This window comes from Oncorhynchus keta, chromosome 14 (assembly GCF_023373465.1).
Source record: "Oncorhynchus keta strain PuntledgeMale-10-30-2019 chromosome 14, Oket_V2, whole genome shotgun sequence".
NCBI classification, from domain to species: domain Eukaryota; kingdom Metazoa; phylum Chordata; class Actinopteri; order Salmoniformes; family Salmonidae; genus Oncorhynchus; species Oncorhynchus keta.
In genome coordinates, this window is record NC_068434.1 from 55,892,663 (window position 1) to 55,914,230 (window position 21,568).

The window sequence follows — 21,568 nt, forward strand, 5'->3', positions numbered from 1 at the left end:
ACCAGTGGAACACAAACACCAAAGTAAATGAATCTGTTTAGTTATTTTCCCTTGCCATTTGTACTTCTACCATGGGCACTTTGTAACAACACTGCACATAGTTAATAATATAACATTTCAAACGTCGTTGTGAATGTAAAGATTGCTTCTCATGCCAAAAAAGCCCCTTTGACTTGTATTGATATATGAGAGAGAGAGAGAGAGAGAGAGAGAGAGAGAGAGAGAGAGAGAGAGAGAGAGAGAGAGAGAGAGAGAGAGAGAGAGAGAGAGAGAGAGAGAGAGAGAGAGAGAGGGAGATGGAGAGGGAGAGAGGGAGAGAGAGAGAGAGAGAGAGAGAGAGAGAGAGAGAGGGAGATTGAAGGACAGAGAGAAATGTGTTTAATAAAACCGCTCTGAAATCCCAACCTAAACAGACCCCCCTCCTCAGGGGTTGAAATAACCCCGGCTACATCCAGTGTTATCCATCCTTGTTTGAGTCAATCTCCTCTACTTATCCTGTATGACTGAATCTCCGCCAACCTCTTATGCTCAGGGCAAAGTCTTCAAAAAAAGTACAGAGAGCTGGCACACAAAGTGCTACAGCCACATACAACTGTGTTCAAGGTAGCTACGTTAATGAACTCGTCTTCTTCTGATCTCTTCTCCTCTACTTCTTCCAGAAGCTTCAGTTAGAACACGCCATTAGGCACGTATCAGCTTACCCTCCCAAATTGCAACTTTGAACCATTATGAGGGTAAATCCCAAAACCAATCTTAGATCAGTATATAGGGGCAACTTTGTCCTAATCCTTTTGAGGGTTATATCCTTTTGGAGCTTTTTGTCCTCCCTCCGGCTAGGGGTGTGCCAGTGCGTGGTCATATTGTAGTGTTCAGTGTTTTCCCGTTGTAGCACACATAAGATATTGTCAGAGGATGTCTTTAACCCTGTGTGTATGTGTGTGTGTGTGTGTGTGTGTGTGTGTGTGTGTGTGTGTGTGTGTGTGTGTGTGTGTGTGTGTGTGTGTGTGTGTGTGTGTGTGTGTGTGTGTGTGTGTGTGTGTGTGTGTGTGTGTGTGTGTGTGTGTGTGTGTGTGTGTGTGTGTGTCTACAGGTCACGGTCTATCAGCGGAGCGTCCTCCGGTCTCTCCACTAGTCCTCTCAGCAGTCCCAGGGTAAGAGTTTGGTTGTCCCGTACCACCCACTGGCCCACCCGGGGCCCACACTGCATCGCACCAACTCACCTCACCGCTAGCTCTGCTGTGCTGTGGATGTCACTGGAATGCACACACTGCTATTCACTCGCTACGGCCGCTCATAAGGCTATAGATAGGGCAGCTCATAAGGCTATACATAGGGCAGCGCATAAGGCTATACATAGGGCAGCTCATAAGGCTATACATAGGGCAGCTCATAAGGCTATACATAGGGCAGCTCATAAGGCTATACATAGGGCAGCTCATAAGGCTATACATAGGGCAGCTCATAAGGCTATACATAGGGCAGCTCATAAGGCTATACATAGGGCAGCTCATAAGGCTATACATAGGGCAGCTCATAAGGCTATACATAGGGCAGCTCATAAGGCTATACATAGGGCAGCTCATAAGGCTATACATAGGGCAGCTCATAGAGGAATCCATGGTAAAACCTCTCTGAAAGACCATCTGACATGAAGCCTGGATAATCCTGTCATGAGAATAGTGCAAAGCTACCAGCCACTATACCCTATGACAGCTTATGACTAGGGCCCTGTGGTGTGGACAATCATGTCACATGACCTGGATTTGAACTGTATTTAAAGCCTTTTGTTCAAACACTGTTTTTATTTTGTATGTCAGATGGTCCAGCACCATCCTCAGACAATTTCTTCCATTTTTGATGTAATTCTATTTCTGGAAAAAAATGTCAAATTAAGGTTCAAATCTATGTAATGTGACATGATAGCTCAAAACACAGGGCACGAGTTATGGCACCTGACATAACGCTGATATGAGGTATTAGTGTGGGTCACAGAATCATTTTCTACGGTTTATAATTCATTAATGGGTTGTATCATTTGTTATACTGTAATATACTGTTGGTTACCACGACTGTTGTCATATCGTTGTTATGACAGAGCTATGTAGGCTGTATGTCATAGGGCTTCTTGTGATGTATCATTGGATCCATGTGTGGTCTCATAAGGGCTTAAGTACTGATGAGGGAACCCCATCGTTCTTGTTTTATAAGTTCTTAATTCCCCCAACAGCTCATCAGATTGCAAACACATCCATTATTATAAATCCCAGATGCGGGATTTGGTGTTCAATGACCACTACTATAAAATAGTAACATAGTAATCCATCCAAAGTCATCTTCGATTAGGGAATACATTGTTATATAAGATGACTGTCAAGGTTAGGGCTACAAATCAACTAACCAGCTCTTAGCTAGCATGCACAGTTCCTCCATTCTTTTTTACTATGGCCATGCATTTTTAAAGCCAGCCCTTAGCGAGGACACAAACATGCAGTCATCACATATTCTGCCTCTTCTTGCGGAACTGTCAGGATTCTGTAGAAGTTTCATAGTTGAGGATATTTCTTTCTGGCAAATATTTCGATCTCAGCAACCCCAGCAGGGGTGTTGTGCCTAAATGTTGCTTCATACTATTTTTTTTACGAGTGACACTGTAAAGGACTTTGTTCAGATAGGGGTGATGCCATTTTAGTCCTCCTTTTTGAAAGTATAAATATTGTGCCGATTATGTAAGGCTCACTCTACTGATGTATATGGGGATTAGGGTTTAGGAGTGTAATTTCACCTTTAAAACGTTATAGCACCCACACACACACACACACACACACACACACACACACACACACACACACACACACACACACACACACACACACACACACACACACACACACACACACACACACACACACACACACACACACACACACACACACACACAGACACACACACACACACACACACACACACACACACAGAGACATACACACTCATGCGTTATATTTAACGAGGATCACTTCACAAAGGCAGTCGTCATAAATGCTACATAATGCTGCCTTCATAATGCTGCCATATGAGTGACACAACAGAAAGCCATTAAACCTTGCATAAACCTTTAATACGTGCCAGTTTTCATAAGCTGTAATAAACTTTCATGTCTTGTCATGATAGTTGCTATGTCATTCATACCACAGCATTGTGCATGCAGAATGGCTGCTTTCCACCAGTCTGGAAGCTAATGCAGTTAGCTTTGGATGCTGTTTCAGTTGCCGGTTTGGGTTTGGCTTCATGAATGCTTGTAATTTTCTACACTTCTCTCCCCCCATGGTGCTTCTGCCTCCTGGTTGGCTGGTTATGCTAATGGCATGTTCTTCTTGTCTTTCTTTCTGCACTCTCATCACTCTCCCTGCCTGTGTGTCACTCGCTCCACCTATCCTCTCCTCCATGTCATTTCTTACTATATTGCTGTTTTTTTCCTGGTGCCTTTTCATTGCAATACACCATTATTGGCCTGTGGTGTTTTCTATATATATGTCCCCTGGCTTATGGGCGTGGTCTCTCATTGGCTGCCTGCGCTGTCAATCCAACGGTGCATGTCCAATCGCAGCCGGTCCGGCGCTTCTTTATCCCGCCCCAGTCGCCGGACCTCTGTCAGTCGCCCAACTGTAGCCCCACCCATTCCCCAGAGTTCCGTCTTAACCACAACGGGGTAGGGGGGGCCAACCGCGTGCACCCACACCCGCTTCCAAACTCCTACACGCCAAAGATGGGGTCCCCCCTGATGCACCCCCGCACACAGACCCTCCCCGCCAAGCCCAAAGTGTCTGAGAAGCCCCTTCAGACCACCAGGTCCAACCCCCTTCCCAACTCAGCTGACAGCCCAACCACCCCCAAGTCGGAGCCCACCTCCCCCTCCTCACCCCTGGGCAGCCCCCCCTACGTCCCCAACAGCCCGCGGCCACGCCGCCACCCGCCCCTCACTGTGCCCCCCAAGCTCTCCATCCCCCTGTCGCCGGCGTCACCCATGTCCCCCCTCCACCGGCACCGCCTCCACCCTGACCACAACGGTCACAAATCTGTCCCCACCATACAGGTGACTCCCCACCCCTCTCCGCGGGGGAGCCCCCTCCCTACCCCCAAGGGCACTCCGGTGCACACGCCAAAGGAGAGCCCGGCGGGCACCCCTAGCCCAACGCCGCCCCCCAGCCCCTCCATCGGCGGGTTGCCCTGGAGGACACGTCTCAACTCTATCAAGAACAGCTTCCTGGGCTCACCACGCTTCCATCGCAGGAAAATGCAAGGTACTGGACTGGACTGGGGTAGGAGACTTATGAAGGGGGACGAGAGGTGAGGGTAATAAGGCAGGATTTCCACACACACTCACGGTGGGTGTAGGAAAAGGGACCCTTTGGTGGCTCACAGCTACATCCTTCTGTGCTGCGTAGATCATGCCCAGCGCAAGGACGTGCTGGAACCACCTGGTCGAGGGGATTGGTCACCATGCGTTTTAAAATCCTACCTGTACACGCTTCTGGTGAACAGTAGAACAAGTCATACTGCCCTGTTAAGAATAGTTTACACTCTCCCAGTAGAGTGCTAGCATTAGCGCTTAGCACAGGAGGATTTCTGCCTTCATCTCAAGAGGGTTAACAGTAATCGTCCTGTCCTATACGCTGTGCTGTAATCTTGTTAAACCAACAGGAGGGTTTCTTTATGCTAGTCCCATTCAATTCTATACGATTGGTCATATACATTATCAATCAACGGCTATTCCATTCCCTAATGAGAGGCGCAAAGATGAAAAGAATGGTTGTTTGTGTTATGAGGAGCGCATAGCGTCAGAGCTTTACCGTTATGATGGTTCTCAAAGCGTGCAAGCTCATATATGTAATTGGAGAAACTGTAGTGTGTGTTTTTCTTCGTCTAATGAGTGGTATAACACTTTCATGCCTGTAGGTAGGTTGCCATGTAATGTGTGCTGCACGGTGACAGATCATTTAAATCCTCCATTACTAAGGGGCGGCAGGTAGCCTAGCGGTTAGAGCGTTGGGACAGAACGCTAGAGCCAGCAAGGTGGAAAACTCTGCTGTTCTGCCCTTGAGCAAGGCAATTAACCCCCACAACAACTGCTTCCTGGTTGAACGCATTCAGTTGTGCAACTGGCTAGGTATCCCTTTCCTTTCCCTAACATCATTTCTACAACTTGAAGGGATATTGTCCATCTTATCCAGAAGAACCTTTGTAGATAAATGGTATTACAATGGTAAAAGACCAACCAATTTATGAGCATAATATTTTTGGCTTTATGTTGTACTTATGCACTATACAGTATTCATGTACATAGAAAAGATCAAGTGATAAAAAAAGATAATAATAAATAAAACCCTCACAGATGTCAATCAAGCGATGTTGCCCATTTGTCTGACCTTTTCACCTTTAAAGGTCCAATACAGACGTTTTTATCTCCATATCAAATCACTTTTGGGGTAACAATTAAGTACATTCTTGTCGGTCTATGTACCTCCTGGTGGTGTCACCAGGTCGGCCAAAACTCCGTCCCACCCAAAAAGGGTGAAATTTCAGGCGGCTTTTTCAAACAGCTCTTACACTAAGAGGGTCATCATCATCTTCACAATTTCACAGTAGTATTCCAACATCATAGTGTGGAAATATATATCAAACACAGAAAAATCACGTTTTTTGACTCCATTGGGCCTTTAACCTTTCACTTTTGACGTTGTTTTCTGCCTCTCTCCACAGTTCCCACCCAGGAGGACATGTCCAGTCTCACACCAGACTCTTCACCAGAGTGAGTGACCCAGGAAAACATAAATACAACGTTTGACAAACATTGAGGTAAAGAAAGAAAGTCGCACCCCCGAGTTATGCTCCCAAAACCCCGAAGAAGGCACTGGGTACCGAAACGTTTGTTTGCTATATCCATTAAATGTTTGGGAGCATAACTAGAGTGTGAGACTTTCTTTCTTATTTATAGTTTACTCTCCTATAGTCAGCACCTCTACAGAACATTGTTGGGTTTGCGTCAGCGTATGCCTTTTACCAAACATTTAGAGGTCAAGCGCCATAGGGACCCGTAGGTGGTCTGTAGGTGTTCTTTCCGAGGTCTAACGCAAGTCTTCAGGAAAAGACCTGTCTTTAGTCATATTCCAGTAGGCCTATTTGCGTATGGCCTTGCGTTCACCGAGTGACTTGTTTTTAAAATTATACGAGAAAAAAAAAGATTCCATTTGATTTGGAATGGCAAGCCAGACAAAGTTAAACAGACCTATTTATATAATGAAAATGAATTATGAGGGCAGAAATTATTCAATATTAAAGCATTAGACCTAAAGGCTTCAGTCATACAAAATATGTACTGAAATCCAAATGGGTTCTTTAGCAGATTAGTATGAATGTCTCACCCCATGTTCAAGACTGGCATTTTTCCTTTTATTCAGATTACAACCTCTCACTTTCGGTTATTTGAAAATGAAATATTCTTCAAAATATCTAAATTTTTTTAACAAGCCATAGAAAGTTTGTTGCAATTTCAGTTTATTTCACCAGAAAAGACAGAACAAATATTATGGTTAAACTCAAATATACTAATTGGAAAGAAAACATATATATATATATATATATATATATATATATATATATATATATATTTGGAGAAAGACATTTAAAAATTGTTATAATCTTTGAAAAATGATATCATAAATAGGACTGTTACACATGCAGCTAACAAAAATATATGGAAATGTCTGCTCTACTCAAAATTACAACCAACTAATTGCAGCATTACTGCAAAAATGGAAGTGGAAGGGGGGAAAAGTAAGGAATTTGTCTGTCAGCCCTGCATTAAAGACCAAAATAGGTTAAAGAAAATTGTGATGAATAAAAAAGTATACCAGTTTAATTGAACCTCTCTAGGATAGGGGACGGAAGCGTCCCACTTGGCCAAAATCCAGGGAAAATGCAGCGCGGCAAATTCTAATGAAATTATATAAAAACTCAAACTTTCACTAAATCACACATGTACGATACTAAATTAAAGCTACACTCGTTGTGAATCCAGCCAACATGTCAGATTTTAAAACGGCTTTTCGGCGAAAGCACAAGAAGCTATTATCTGATGATAGCACAACAGTAAACAAAGAGAGTAGGATAGTTCAACCCTGCAGGCGCTAAAAAACAGCTTCCAATTTGCGCAACATCACTACGTCACTTCAAAAGTTACCTGTAAACTTTGCCAAAACATTTCAAACTACTTTTGTAATACAATTTTAGGTATTTTTGAATGTTAAAAATCAATCAAATTGTTAAATACAGGAAGACAACAAACCAACACTACTTTTCAAGTCTTGTGCAACTCTCAACAGTGTTACCCAGTTCCTAGATGTCCATACTCTTCATTGCACAAAGGAATAACCTCAACCAAATTCCAAAGACTGGTGACATCCAGTGGAAGCGGTAGGAACTGCAAACAAGTGCCTAAGAAATATCGTTTCGAGAATGATGTTTTGCCTGCTACATAAGTTCACAGACATGATTCAAAATCAAATCAAAATCAAATCAAATGTATTTATATAGCCCTTCGTACATCAGCTGATATCTCAAAGTGCTGTACAGAAACCCAGCCTAAAACCCCAAACAGCAAGCAATGCAGCTGTAGAAGCACGGTGGCTAGGAAAAACTCCCTAGAAAGGCTAAAACCTAGGAAGAAACCTAGAGAGGAACCAGGCTATGTGGGGTGGCCAGTCCTCTCCTGGCTGTGCCGGGTGGAGATTATAACAGAACATGGCCAAGATGTTCAAATGTTCATAAATGACCAGCATGGTCGAATAATAATAGGGCAGAACAGTTGAAACTGGAGCAGCAGCACGGCCAGGTGGACTGGGGACAGCAAGGAGTCAACATGTCAGGTAGTCCTGGGGCATGGTCCTAGGGCTCAGGTCCTCCGAGAGAGAGAAAGAAAGAGAGAAGGAGAGAATTAGAGAACGCACACTTAGATTCACACAGGACACCGAATAGGACAGGAGAAGTACTCCAGATATAACAAACTGACCCTAGCCCCCCGACACATAAACTACTGCAGCATAAATACTGGAGGCTGAGACAGGAGGGGTCAGGAGACACTGTGGCCCCATCCGAGGACACCCCTGGACAGGGCCAAACAGGAAGGATATAACCCCACCCACTTTGCCAAAGCACAGCCCCCACACCACTAGAGGGATATCTTCAACCACCAACTTACCACCCTGAGACAAGGCTGAGTATAGCCCACAAAAGATCTCCGCCATGGCACAACCCAAGGGGGGGGCGCCAACCCAGACAGGATGACCACATCAGTGAATCAACCCACTCAGGTGACGCAACCCCTCCAGGGACGGCATGAGAGAGCCCCAGTAAGCCAGTGACTCAGCCCCTGTAATAAGGTTAGAGGCAGAGAATCCCAGTGGAAAGAGGGGAACCGGCCAGGCAGAGACAGCAAGGGCGGTTCGTGGCTCCAGAGCCTTTCCGTTCACCTTCCCGCTCCTGGGCCAGACTACACTCAATCATATGACCCACTGAAGAGATGAGTCTTCAGTAAAGACTTAAAGGTTGAGACCGAGTTTGCGTCTCTGACATGGGTAGGCAGGCCGTTCCATAAAAATGGAGCTCTATAGGAGAAAGCCCTGCCTCCAGCTGTTTGCTTAGAAATTCTAGGGACAATTAGGAGGCCTGCGTCTTGTGACCGTAGCGTACGTGTAGGTATGTACGGCAGGACCAAATCAGAGAGATAGGAAGGAGCAAGCCCATGTAATGCTTTGTAGGTTAGCAGTAAAACCTTGAAATCAGCCCTAGCTTTGACAGGAAGCCAGTATAGAGAGGCTAGCACTGGAGTAATATGATCAAATCTTTTGGTTCTAGTCAGGATTCAAGCAGCCGTATTTAGCACTAACTGAAGTTTATTTAGTGCTTTATCCGGGTAGCCGGAAAGTAGAGCATTGCAGTAGTCTAACCTAGAAGTGACAAAAGCATAGATTAATTTTTGGACAGAAAGTTTCTGATTTTTTGCAATGTTACGTAGATGGAAAAAAGCTGTCCTTGAAATGGTCTTGATATGTTCTTCAAAAGAGAGATCAGGGTCCAGAGTAAAGCCGAGGTCCTTCACAGTTTTATTTGAGACGACTGTACAACCATTAAGATTAATTGTCAGATTCAACAGAAGATATCTTTGTTTCTTGGGACCTAGAACAAGCATCTCTGTTTTGTCTGAGTTTAAAAGTAGAACGTTTGCAGCCATCCACTTCCTTATGTCTGAAACACATGCTTCTAGCAAGGGCAATTTCATGTTTCAAACCGTTTTAGAAACTTCCAAGTGTTTTCTATCCAAATCTACTAATAATATGCATATCTTATATTCTTCGCATGAGTAGCAGGAAGTTGAAATTGGGCATGCTATTTATCCAAAAGTGAGACCAAAAAATGTGCAGCTGCAGAATAGTTGGGAAGAGATTTTGTACGTACCAATTCCATGGCACATGGTTTATGAACTGATATACAAAACTACACTGCATTCAAAACGTAGTTTTTCTGTTTAAATTATTATAAAAATATTCTTACAACCAATAGAATGTTATATACAGTTTCTTTGGAAAGTATTCAGACCCCTTGACTGTTTCCAAATTTTGTTACATTACATTCTTATTCTGAAATGTACGATTTTTCCCCCTTATTAGTCTACACAAAATACCCCATCATGGCAAAGCAAAAATTGATTTTTATACATTTTTGCTAATTTATAAAAAGTAAAACACTTAAATATCACATTTACATAGGTATTCAGACCCTTTACGGAGTACTTTGTTGAAGCACCTTTGGCAGCGATCACAGCATCGAGTCTTCTTGGGTATGACGCTATAAGCTTGGCACACCTGCATTTGGGGAGTTTCTCCCATTCTTCTCTGCAGATCCTCTCAAGCTTAGGTTGGATGGAGAGCTTTGCTGGACAGCTATTTTCAGGTCTCTCTAGAGATGTTTGATCGGGCTCAAGTCCGGGCTCTGGCTGGGCCACTCAAGGACATTCAAAAACTTTTCCCGAAGCTACTCATGCGTTGTCTTGGCTGTGTTCTTAGGGTCATTGTCCTGTTGGAAGGTGAACCTTCGCCTCAGTCTGAAGTTCTGAGTGTTCTGGAGCAGGTTTTCATCAAGGATCTCTCTGTACTTTGCTCTGTTCATCTTTGCCTCAATTCTGACTAGTCTCCCAGTCCCTGCCTCTGAAAAACATCCCTACAGCATGATGCTGCCACTACCATGCTTCACCGTAGGGGTGGAGCCAGGTTTCCTCCAGATGTGACTCTTGGCATTCAGGCCAAAGAGTTCAAGCTTGATTTCATCAGACCAGAGAATCTTGTTTCTCATGGTCTGAGAGTCTTTAGGTGACTTTTGGCAAACTCCAAGTGGGCTGTCATGTGCATTTTACTGAGGAGTGGCTTCCATCTGGCCACTCTACCATATAGGCCTGATTGGTGGAGTGCTTGGTCACCTCCCTGGCCAGGGCCCTTCTCCCCCGATTGCTCAGTTTGGCCGGGCGGCCAGCTCTAGGAAGAGTCTTGGTGGTTAAAACTTCTTCCTTTTCAGAAAGATAGAGACCACTGTGTTCTTGGGGACCTTCAATGCTACAGAAATATTTTAATACCCTTCCCCAGATCTATGCCTCGACACAATCCTGTCTCGGAACGCTATGGACAATTCCTTCGACCTCATGGCTTGGTTTTTGCTCTGACATGCACTGTCAACTGTGGGACCTTATATAGACAGGTGAGTGTCTTTCCAAATCATGTCCAATCAGTTGAATTTACCAGTGGACTCCAATTCAGTTGTAGAAACATCTCAAGGATGATCAATGGAAACATGATGCTCTGAATACTTATGTAGTACAAGTGTACTACAAGTGTCTGAATACTTATGTAAATAAGGTATTTCTGTTTTTGTTTTTTTATATATTTGCAAACTTTTCTAAAAACCTGTTTCCACTTGGTCATTATAGGGTATTTTGTGTAGATTGCTAAGGATTTAGCAATTGCCAAGCTTGTTTTTGGTCGCAATCTGTATAAACTATTAGAATAGAAAGTTTCAGAACTTTTTTTGAAAAATCACAGCACAGTTGAAATATATATGGCAAATAGAAGTCAAAACTGGATAGTGTTCAGAGATACATTTACATTTAAGTCATTTAGCAGACGCTCTTATCCAGAGCGACTTACAAATTGGATAGATGGGAGGGGTTGAGTGGAGCTGAAGGATGGGACAAAACAAACAAAAGATAACTATTGTAAAATATACTGTGTCTGTAAAATGTATATAATATGTATAAGCTGGAAGTAGAAGCCTAAGTGGTATTGTCCATTAGTTTACTCAAATTAGCTGAGGGGTGGTAGGGTTAGGGGAAAATAATAAAGGAAAATATATACAAATATATTTATATATATATTTTATAGATATATTTACAAAAATGATATACGTGAAAATGATGCAGACAATTACATTGATGGAAGCCTCAATCGATCGGCAATAGTATAGCTGATCCACCCCCTAAAAAAATAAGTAAATAAATAGGTTTCAGGCAAGGTCACTAGTGATTGTGATTCACTGATGTTGGCCCGTTAAGCTGATGTCTGGAGACATTAGTTCAGGAAGCTGCAGGTCTCAGGCAAGGAGATTTGTCACTTGATTGTGGGTCACTGAACCACCTCTGTTACATGCATGTGCATGAAAGTCAACTCATTCTACCTTTGCTGTTTTCGCCACTGGGAGAGTGACTATGTAAGGTACAGGCAGTAGGGATTCTGCCCAAGAGTCCTGTGTGAACAATCCCCACAATTATGCAGATTGGACTCTCCTTCCTGTTGATTGGGCTATTTTTAGGGAATTGTTCCACATGAATATTTGAGTGGTTTTGTTCCAGTTTGCTTCACAGACAGAGGGAGACACAGCTAGGGTCTGGTTGGATAGTTGGAGATGAGGCAGAAACGAGGAAGGGGCCTTAAAGGTAGGTTAGTCGCAAAGGTAGTCAGGATGATGTCATTGCTATTGGGGACCAATATGAGGCTATTTTGACAAGCAGAGGGAGGAAGATGGCTTACAGAACATGCACAAGGGTTGATGATAGCGGAAGGTAGAAACAGAATAGCCTGGTTCAGATATGATGTGCTTTTACCAACTCCTGACTATAATTGTCATGGCATACATTATAGTCACCAGTTGGTTGAAATACACACCTGGACCAGGCTAGGAGGGACAAAGTGGTTTTAGATTAGAAGAACATTGAATTTAACACTACTCCCTTAAAACAGTTTCTGTTCATTGCCCTTACGGATCAGACAAAGAATGATAAATGTTGCAATATGCAAATGAGTGTGGCACTATGTTAATTGTCCTCTCAACATGATGCATTAGTCTTCTCTCCAGCAGATACTAAATTAAGTGAGTGTGTGTCCTTCTAGTTTGCTGACTTGTACGTGTCTGTGAGAATGCACCATTTTTTTCTCCCTCCCTGCAGGCTTGCCAAGAAGTCATGGTTTGGTAACTTCATCAACCTGGAGAAAGAGGAGCAGATCTTTGTGGTGATCAGAGACAAGCCTCTCAGCTCCATCAAAGCAGACATCGTTCACGCCTTCCTCTCTGTAAGAGCTCATCACCACTCCTTTTTACTCCTCACCACTCCTTTTTACTCCTCACCACTCCTTTTTACTCCTCACCACTCCTCTTTACTCCTCACCACTCCTTTTTACTCCTCACCACTCCTTTTTACTCCTCACCACTCCTTTTTACTCCTCACCACTCCTTTTTACTCCTCACCACTCCTTTTTACTCCTCACCACTCCTTTTTACTCCTCACCACTCCTTTTTACTCCTCACCACTCCTCTTTACTCCTCACCACTCCTTTTTACTCCTCACCACTCCTTTTTACTCCTCACCACTCCTTTTTACTCCTCACCACTCCTTTTTACTCCTCACCACTCCTCTTTACTCCTCACCACTCCTTTTTACTCCTCACCACTCCTTTTTACTCCTCACCACTCCTTTTTACTCCTCACCACTCCTTTTTACTCCTCACCACTCCTCTTTACTCCTCACCACTCCTTTTCACTCCTCACCACTCCTCTTTACTCCTCACCACTCCTTTTTACTCCTCACCACTCCTCTTTACTCCTCACCACTCCTCTTTACTCCTCACCACTCCTCTTTACTCCTCACCACTCCTCTTTACTCCTCACCACTCCTCTTTACTCCTCACCACTCCTTTTACTCCTCACCACTCCTCTTTACTCCTCACCACTCCTCTTTACTCCTCACCACTCCTTTTTACTCCTCACCACTCCTCTTTACTCCTCACCACTCCTCTTTACTCCTCACCACTCCTCTTTACTCCTCACCACTCCTCTTTACTCCTCACCACTCTTTTTACTCCTCACCACTCCTTTTTACTCCTCACCACTCCTCTTTCCCTCCCTCTCCATCTACTGTATGTGTATCTCCTATCTCTCTCTCTCTCTCTCTCTCTCTCTCTCTCTCTCTCTCTCTCTCTCTCTCTCTCTCTCTCTCTCTCTCTCCTTCCTTTGTCACCTCCCTACTTATGATCAAATCAAATCAAATTGTATTTGTCACATGCGCCAAATACAACAGGTACAACGGAATACCTTACAGTGAAATGCTTACTTACAAGCCCTTAACCAACAATGCTTTAAGTTTTAAGAAAAATAAGTGTTAAGTAAAAAAATAGATATGTAAAAAATAGAAAATAAAAGTAACAAATAATTCAACGGCAGCAGTGAAATAACAATAGCGAGGCTATATACAGGTGGTACCGTTACAGAGTCAATGTGCGGGGCACTTGTTAGTTGAGGCAATTGAGGTAATATGTACATGTAGGTAGAGTTAAAGTGACTACACATAGATAATAATCAGAGAGTAGCATAGTAGTAAAAGAGGGGGCTGGGTAGCCCTTTGATTAGCTGTTCAGGAGTCTTATGGCTAAATGGTAGAAGCTGTTAAGAAGCCTTTTGGACTTAGACTTGGCACTCTGGTACCGTTTGCCGTGACTAGGGTGGCTAGAGTCTTTGACCATTTTTCTGTCCTTCCTCTGACATTGCCTGGTATAGAGGTCCTGGATGGCAGGAAGCTTGGCCCCAGAGTGGTGGGTCGTGCGCACTACCCTCTGTAGTGCCTTGCGGTCGGAGGCCGAGCAGGCAGTGATGCAACCGGGTCAGGATGCTCTTGATGTTGCAGCTGTAGAACCTTTTTAGGATCTGAGGACCCATGCTGAATCTTTTCAGTCTCCTGAGGGGGACTAGGCTTTGTCGTGCCCTCTTCACGACTGTCTTAGTGTGTTTGGACCATGATAGTTTGTTGGTGATGTGGATACCAAGGAACTTGAAGCTCTCAACCTGCTCCACTACAGCCCCATCAATGAGAATTGGGGTGTGCTCAGGCCTCCTATTCCTGTAGTCCACAATCATCTCCTTTATCTTTGATCACATTGAGGGAGAGGTTGTTGTCCTGGCACCACACAGCCAGGTCTCTGACCTCCTCCCTATAGGCTGTCTCATCGTTGTCAGTTGTCAGGCCTACCACTGTTGTGTCATCGGCAAACTTGATGGTGGTGTTGGAGTCGTGACTGGACACGTAGTCATGAGTGAACAGGGAGTACAGGAAGGGTCTGAGCATGGCGTGTTGAGGATCCTCCTCTGTGTTGAGGATCAGCATGGCAGATGTGTTGCTACCTACCCTTACCACCCGGGGGCGGCCCGTCAGGAAGTCAAGGATCCAGCTGCAGAGGGAGGTGTTTAGTCCCAGAGTCCATAGCTTAGTGATTAACTTTGAGGGCACTATGGTGTTGAAAGCTGAGCTGTAGTCAATGAATAGCATTCTCGCATAGGTGTTCCTTTTGTCCAGGTGGGAAAGGGCAGTGTTAAGTGCAATGGAGATTGCGTCATCTGTGGATCTGTTTGGGCGATATGCAAATTGCAGTGCGTCTAGGGTTTCTTGGATAATGGTGTTGATGTCAGCCATGACCAACCTTTCAATGCAATTCATGGATACAGCCGTGAGTACTACGGGTCGGTAGTCACTTAGGCAGGTTACCTTGGTGTTCTTGGGCACAGGGACTATGGTGGTCTCCTTGAAACATGTTGGTATTACAGGCTCAGTCAGGGACAGGTTGAAAATGTCAGTGAAGACACTTGCTAGTTGGTCAGCGCATGCTGGCAGTACACGTCCTGGTAATCCGTCTGGCCCTGCAGCCTTTTGAATGTTGCCCTGTTTAAAGGTGGATACGGAGAGCGTGAGCACACAGTCATCCAGAACAGCTGATGCTCTCATGCATGTTTATTTGTTACTTGCCTCGAAGCGAGCATAGAAGTAATTTAGCTCGTCTGGTAGGCTTGTGTCACTGGGCTACTCGCGGCTTTGCTTCCCTTTGTAGTCTGTAATAATTTGCAAGCCCTGCCACAATCGACGAGCGTCGGAGCCGGTGTAGTACAATTCAACCTTTGTCCTGTATTGACGCTTTGCCTGTTTGATGGTTCGTTGGAGGGAATAGCTGGATTTCTTGTACTCTTCCGGGTTAGAGTCTCGCTCCTTGAAAACGGCAGCTCTACCCTTTAGATCAGTGCGAATGTTGCCTGTAATCCATAGCTTCTGGATGGGGTATGTACGGTCACTGTGGGGACGACTTCATCGATACACTTATTGATGAAGCCAGTGACTGATGTGGTGTACTCCTCAATGCCATCGGAAGAATCCTGGAACATATTCCCGTCTGTGCAAGCAAAGTCCTGTAGCTTAGCATCTGCTTCATCTGACCACTTTCTTACTGACCAAATCACTGTTGCTTCCTGCTTTAGTTTTAGCTTGTAAGCAGGAATCAGGGGAATATAATTATGGTCAAATTTGCCAAATGGAGGGCGAGTGAGAGCTTTGTCACGTCTCTGTGTGTGGAGTATAGGTGATCTAGAGTTTTTTTCCCTCTGGTTGCACATTTAACATTCTGGTAGAAATTAGGTAAAATGGATTTAAGGTTCCCTGCATTAAAGTCCCCGGACACTAGGAGCGTCGCCTCTGGATGAGCGTTTTCCTGTTTACTTATGGCCGTATACAGCTCATTGATGGAGGTCTTAGTGCCAGCATCGGTTTGTGGTGGTAAATAGACAGCTACAAAGAATATAGATGAAAACTCTCTTGGTATATAGTGTGGTCTACAGCTTATCATGAAATACTCTACCACAGGTGAGCGAAACTTTGAGACTTCCTTAGATTTCGTGCACTAACTGTTGTTTACAAATATACACAGACCCCCACCCCTTGTCTTACCAGAAGCCGTTGTTCTATCCTGCAGAGAAAAAGCTTAAAACCCGCCAGGTGTATGTTATTCATGTCGTCATTCAGCCATGACTCAGTGAAACATAAGATATTACAGTTTTTAATGTCTCCTTGGTAGGATATACGTGATTGTAGTTCATCTATTTTACATCCCATTGCTTGTACATTGGCTAATAGGACCGATGGTAAAGGTAGATTACCCACTCGCCGTCGGATCCTTTACAAGGAACCCAGACCTTCGCCCCCAATATCTCTGTCTCTTTCTCCAGAGAATGACAGGGATAAGGGCCTTGTCGGGCGTCTGAAGTAAATTCTTCCCGTCCGATTCGTTGAAGAAAAAGTATTCCTCCAGTACGAATTCGTACTGGAGGAATACTCAGAGAGTAATCTCTGTCCTGATATCTAGAAGCTCTTTTCGATCATAAGACAGAGTGGCAGAAACATTATGTTCAAAATAAGGTAGAAATAACGCGAAAAACACACAATAGCACAATTGGTTAGGGGATGGTAGGTAAAACAGCAGGCATCTCCTCTGGCGCCATGATGCTATCTGACTTGTTATTGTATGGAATTATATAAAAGAAATCCTGGTCTTCAAACATTGAGCTAGCACACAAGAGCTAGCACACAAGTGATGGATATGTTCATTGGTTCGTCCATGAGGTGAAGTGGATAAATTCACTATAAAGCAACTGTGATTTATCTTTCGATTTAGAGCAACTTTTTGTCAGTGCTACTGCCTGCATTTCCCTCTGCTGCTTTCCCAGTGAAGGTCAGTGTCATTGTGTAATCAGCGAACAGCAGCCTGCGTTTTGTAGTCTGCATATGATTGGTGCACAGCAGTTTGGTTTCTGACATTAAAGAGAGCCAAGGAAAGGACTTGATTGAGTCTTCTTAAGTTGTTCTTGGCCATGCTGTGCATAGCTGTGTCATTATAATGGTAAACCACAGCGTCCAAACAGTCACGACAACGGATGGAAACGGACTTTGACACTGACACTGTCATGAGACAACCATCATTGTACACTACAGTAGTTGGCTTGCATTAACCCAAAACCTTGCCAATTATCTCCCATTATCTGCAATATTTCCCAGCAGGTTTGTTTTTGTGTATTTTCAAAGGCACCCTAGTCTCTGTAGCCCAACACTGTGTTGTTGCTGTGTGACCCGCTGTCTATTGTAATTGACTCAGAGTTTGATGGTCCCTAACAGTGCTGTGCTGTAGTGTAACAGATCCAGTGTTGTCTCTTCCTGTCTTGTCTTGTCTCTCTTTGTCTCGCGTTTTCTCTGTATTTTAGCGCATATATAGTGGCTTGCGAAAGTATTCACGCATTTTACCTATTTTGTTGCCATACGACCTGGAATTAAAATAGATTTTGGGGGGGATTTGTATCATTTGATTTACACAACATGCCTACCACTTTGAAGATGCACATTTTTTTTCTTGTGAAACAAACAAGAAATAAGACACACAAAAACAAAAAAAAACTTGAGCGTGCATAACTATTCACCCCCCCAAAGTCAATACATTGTAGATTCACCTTTTGCAGCAATTACAGCTGCACGTCTCTTGCGGTATGTCTTTATAAGCTTGGCACATCTAGCCACTGGGATTTTTGCCCATACTTCAAGACAAACCTGCTCTAGCTCCTTCAAATTGGATGGGTTCCGTGGGTGTACAGCAATCTTTAAGTCATACCACAGATTCTCAATAGGATTGAGGTCTGGGCTTTGACTGGGCCATTCCAAGACATTTAAATGTTTCCCCTTAAACCACTTGAGTGTTGCTTTAGTAGTATGCTTAGGGTCATTGTCCTGTTGGAAGGTGAACCTCCGTCCCAGTCTCAAATCTCTGGAAGACTGAAGCAGGTTTCCCTCAAGAATTTCCCTGTATTTAGTGCAATCCATCATTCCTTCAATTCTGACCAGTTTCCCAGTCGCTGTCACTGAAAAACATCCCCAAAGCATGATGCTGCCATCACCATGCTTCACTGTGGGAATGGTGTTCTCGGGGTGATGAGAGGTGTTGGGTTTTCGCCACACAGCGTTTTCTTTGATGGCCAAAAAGCCCAATTTTATTCTCATCTGACCAGAGTACCTTCTTCCATATGTTTGGGAAGTCTCCCACATGCCTTTTGGCGAACACCAAACGTGTTTGCTTATTTTTTTTCTTTAAGCTATGGCTTTCTTTCTGGCCACCTCCATAAAGCCCAGCTCTGTAGAGAGTACGGCTTAAAGTGGTCCTATGGACAGATACTCCAATCTCCGCTTTGGAGCTTTGCATCTCTTTCAGGCTTATCTTTGGTGTCTTTGTTGCCTCTCTGATTAATGCCCTTATTGCCTGGTCCGTGAGTTTTGGTGCGTGGCTCTCCCTTGGCAGGTTTGTTGTGGTGCCATATACTTTCCATTTTTTAATAATGGATTTAATGGTGCTCCGTGGGATGTTAAAAGTTTCTGATATTTTTTTTATAACCCAAATCTGTACTTCTCCACTTCTTCTCTGTACTTTTTGTCCCTGACCTGTTTGGAGAGCTCCTTGGTCTTCATGGTGCTGCTTGTTTCATGGTGTCCCTTGCTTAGTGGTGTTGCAGACTCTGGGGCCTTTCAGAACAGGTGTATACATATCCCGAGATCATGTGACCGATCATGTGACACTTAGATTCCACACAGGTGGACTTTATTTAACTAATTATGTGACTTCTGAAGGTATTTGGTTGCACCAGATCTAATTTAGGGGCTTCATTTCAATGGGGGTGAATACATAGGTGAATACATAGGTGAATACATAGGTGAATACATAGGTGAATACATAGGCACGGACCACTTTCCTTTTTCTTTTTTTTTTCTTTTTTAAACAAGTTATATATTTTTTTCACTTCACCAATTTGGACTATTTTGTGTATGTCCGTTCCATGAAATCCAAATAAAAATCTATTTAAATGCAACAAAATAGGTACAACGCCAAGTGGGATGAATACTTTTGCAAGGCACTGTACATATTGTTTCTCTCGCTAGTCACACATGGTCTCTGTGTTGAAACAGATTCTTTTCTCTCTTTGTTTTCGCTCTCTCTTTCCCACCCTCCACCTCCCTTTCCCCATCTCTCTCCCTCTGCTTCCCTACCTCCTGCTTCCCACCTTTCCCCACCTCTCTCCCTCCCTCCTCCTCTCTCTCATATAGATCCCCAGTCTGAGCCACAGTGTGATCAGTCAGACAAGTTTCCGGGCGGAGTATAAGTCCACAGCCGGCCCTACAGTGTTTCAGAAGCCGGTCAAGTTCCAGGTGGACATCACCTATACAGAGAGCACCGCCGCCACCAAAGAGAACGGCATCTATTCGGTCACCTTCACCCTGCTCTCAGGTAACACACACAGAAAGGCAGGCAGCTAGGCAAGCACATGCGTGTGCACACACACACACACACGCACGCACGCACGCACGCACGCACGCACACGCACACACACACACACACACACACACACACACACACACACACACACACACACACACACACACACACACACACACACACACACACACACACACACACATTAACATACACACACACAAACACTGTGTACACACAGACACTTCCTGAATATGTACACAGGTGCCCAAGCACATACACCAGCTGATGCAAGCCCCATTACACGGAAGTCAGGTGAGAAGGAGGACAGAGAAACAGAGCCCTTTCCCCCACCACGATCACACTGCCCTTTAGTCCCTGCTGAGTCACGAAGGACAATGACACCGGAGCATCATCTCCAGCCAAATATTCCGTGTTGTCTCTGCAGTTTGTCTGCTTATTCCCATGTGGATAACTTATGTTCAATTGATGTTGAACAGACTCTCATTTAATTCAGCTGAATTCCTTTGAGATTTGCATGCTCTTGAATTGAAATTGAAGCTTCGTTGAGGCTATAGTGAGAAAAGCCGAATGGAAAGGATGTCGTTTGTTTTCATAACATTGACACTCTTTGCGTCCTACTGGTGTGACATCGTGTGTTTCAACATCACAAGCTTATTTTCTGTCAATCATTCGGGTTCTTTTCAAAAGCCTTTCTTATTTTTCAGTCAATCAAGTTCTAGGACAGTTTTTCTCTGTTTCTCTCTGTTTCTCTCTCCCTCCCTTCCCCCACCTCCTCTCTATCTCTTTCCTCATACTCTCTCTCTCTCCTTCCTCACTCTCAACATCCCTCATTTTTTCTCTCCCCCTCTCTCACCAGGTCCCAGCCGCCGTTTCAAGCGTGTGGTTGAGACCATTCAGGCTCAACTGATGAGCTCACATGACCAGCCCGGGGTCCAGCAGATCTCTGGTAAGTAGAGACCCTCCCCTCTCCCCCCTACACCCCTCCACTACCCCCACCCCCACCCCCCCTCTCTCGGCATCCCCGTAGCTCACGGCAACGCCACAGTCACAGGTCGGCTTCGACTCACACGCTTTGACACAAGGCATCTCCACATGCATGGCCCAAACCATGGCAGACGCACCCGGCACCAACAAAGCAACAACGTTGGTATCCTCGAGGCTTCACACTCTCTCCTGACTTTCTTGCATTCACACACCAGGGCTCAGTCATGACCTACACACACAGAATTTAATTTAACGTTTTCTTATAACTTTTTACACTTTCCAACCAGCTCTCGGTTCAGAGGTTGTTTATTGAACTTGTGTCCAGTATCACCTTCCCATATAGATAATAAGGACCAAAATGATGTAACACATCAAAACTATCCCCCTCACATTAGCTCAGTACATGTATGTATTATATAGTTTGATATTGTGAGAGGAATATGGGTTGAACAGGGAGGAATGGAAGAAAAGAAAGACAGAGTCACGTTCTGTTCTTCACTTGTCCTTGTTTTTTTATGTGCCTGTATTGTATTAACTTGGGGTTTCTTCACTTGATAACAGCACCCACTGCTGGTGAGACATGGTATTACATACATTACATTGAACATACTATAGAATATAATAAGGCTAGAGCCATCTTCTTTACTCCTGGGCCCAGAGCGTGAGTGTGTGCAGGCTAATGTGTGTGTCCTAGTCTAGTCCTTTACACCTGACTCAAATAATCAAGTCATCATCAAATCCTTGGGGAAGTGTACAGGTGTGTTAAAGGGATATTTCTAAAATGTTAAACTTCATATTCATCATCTGCAGCACCACCCCAACATCAACATACATAAAAAGTAGGTGTT

The 21,568-nt window shown here is 44.2% G+C and overlaps 2 protein-coding genes across 6 annotated transcripts in view; both read left to right on the plus strand.

The window, feature by feature from the left end:
- LOC127907315 (uncharacterized) overlaps positions 1 to 21,568 on the plus strand; it is a 340,804-nt gene that overhangs the window by 205,360 nt on the left and 113,876 nt on the right. The gene's annotated exons all lie outside the window — the stretch shown is intronic.
- Positions 1 to 21,568, plus strand: part of brsk2b (BR serine/threonine kinase 2b) — a 182,187-nt gene that overhangs the window by 150,133 nt on the left and 10,486 nt on the right. For 3 of the 5 annotated variants that reach the window (XM_052461931.1, XM_052461933.1, XM_052461932.1), the window contains 6 exons: positions 1,091 to 1,151; positions 3,605 to 4,298; positions 5,758 to 5,806; positions 12,545 to 12,668; positions 19,547 to 19,727; positions 20,593 to 20,682. In XM_052461931.1, the coding sequence (XP_052317891.1) occupies positions 1,091 to 1,151; positions 3,605 to 4,298; positions 5,758 to 5,806; positions 12,545 to 12,668; positions 19,547 to 19,727; positions 20,593 to 20,682 (1,199 nt within the window). The remainder of the gene's footprint in view (positions 1 to 1,090; positions 1,152 to 3,604; positions 4,299 to 5,757; positions 5,807 to 12,544; positions 12,669 to 19,546; positions 19,728 to 20,592; positions 20,683 to 21,568) is intronic. The other 2 variants (XM_052461934.1, XM_052461935.1) reach the window with 1 other exon arrangement.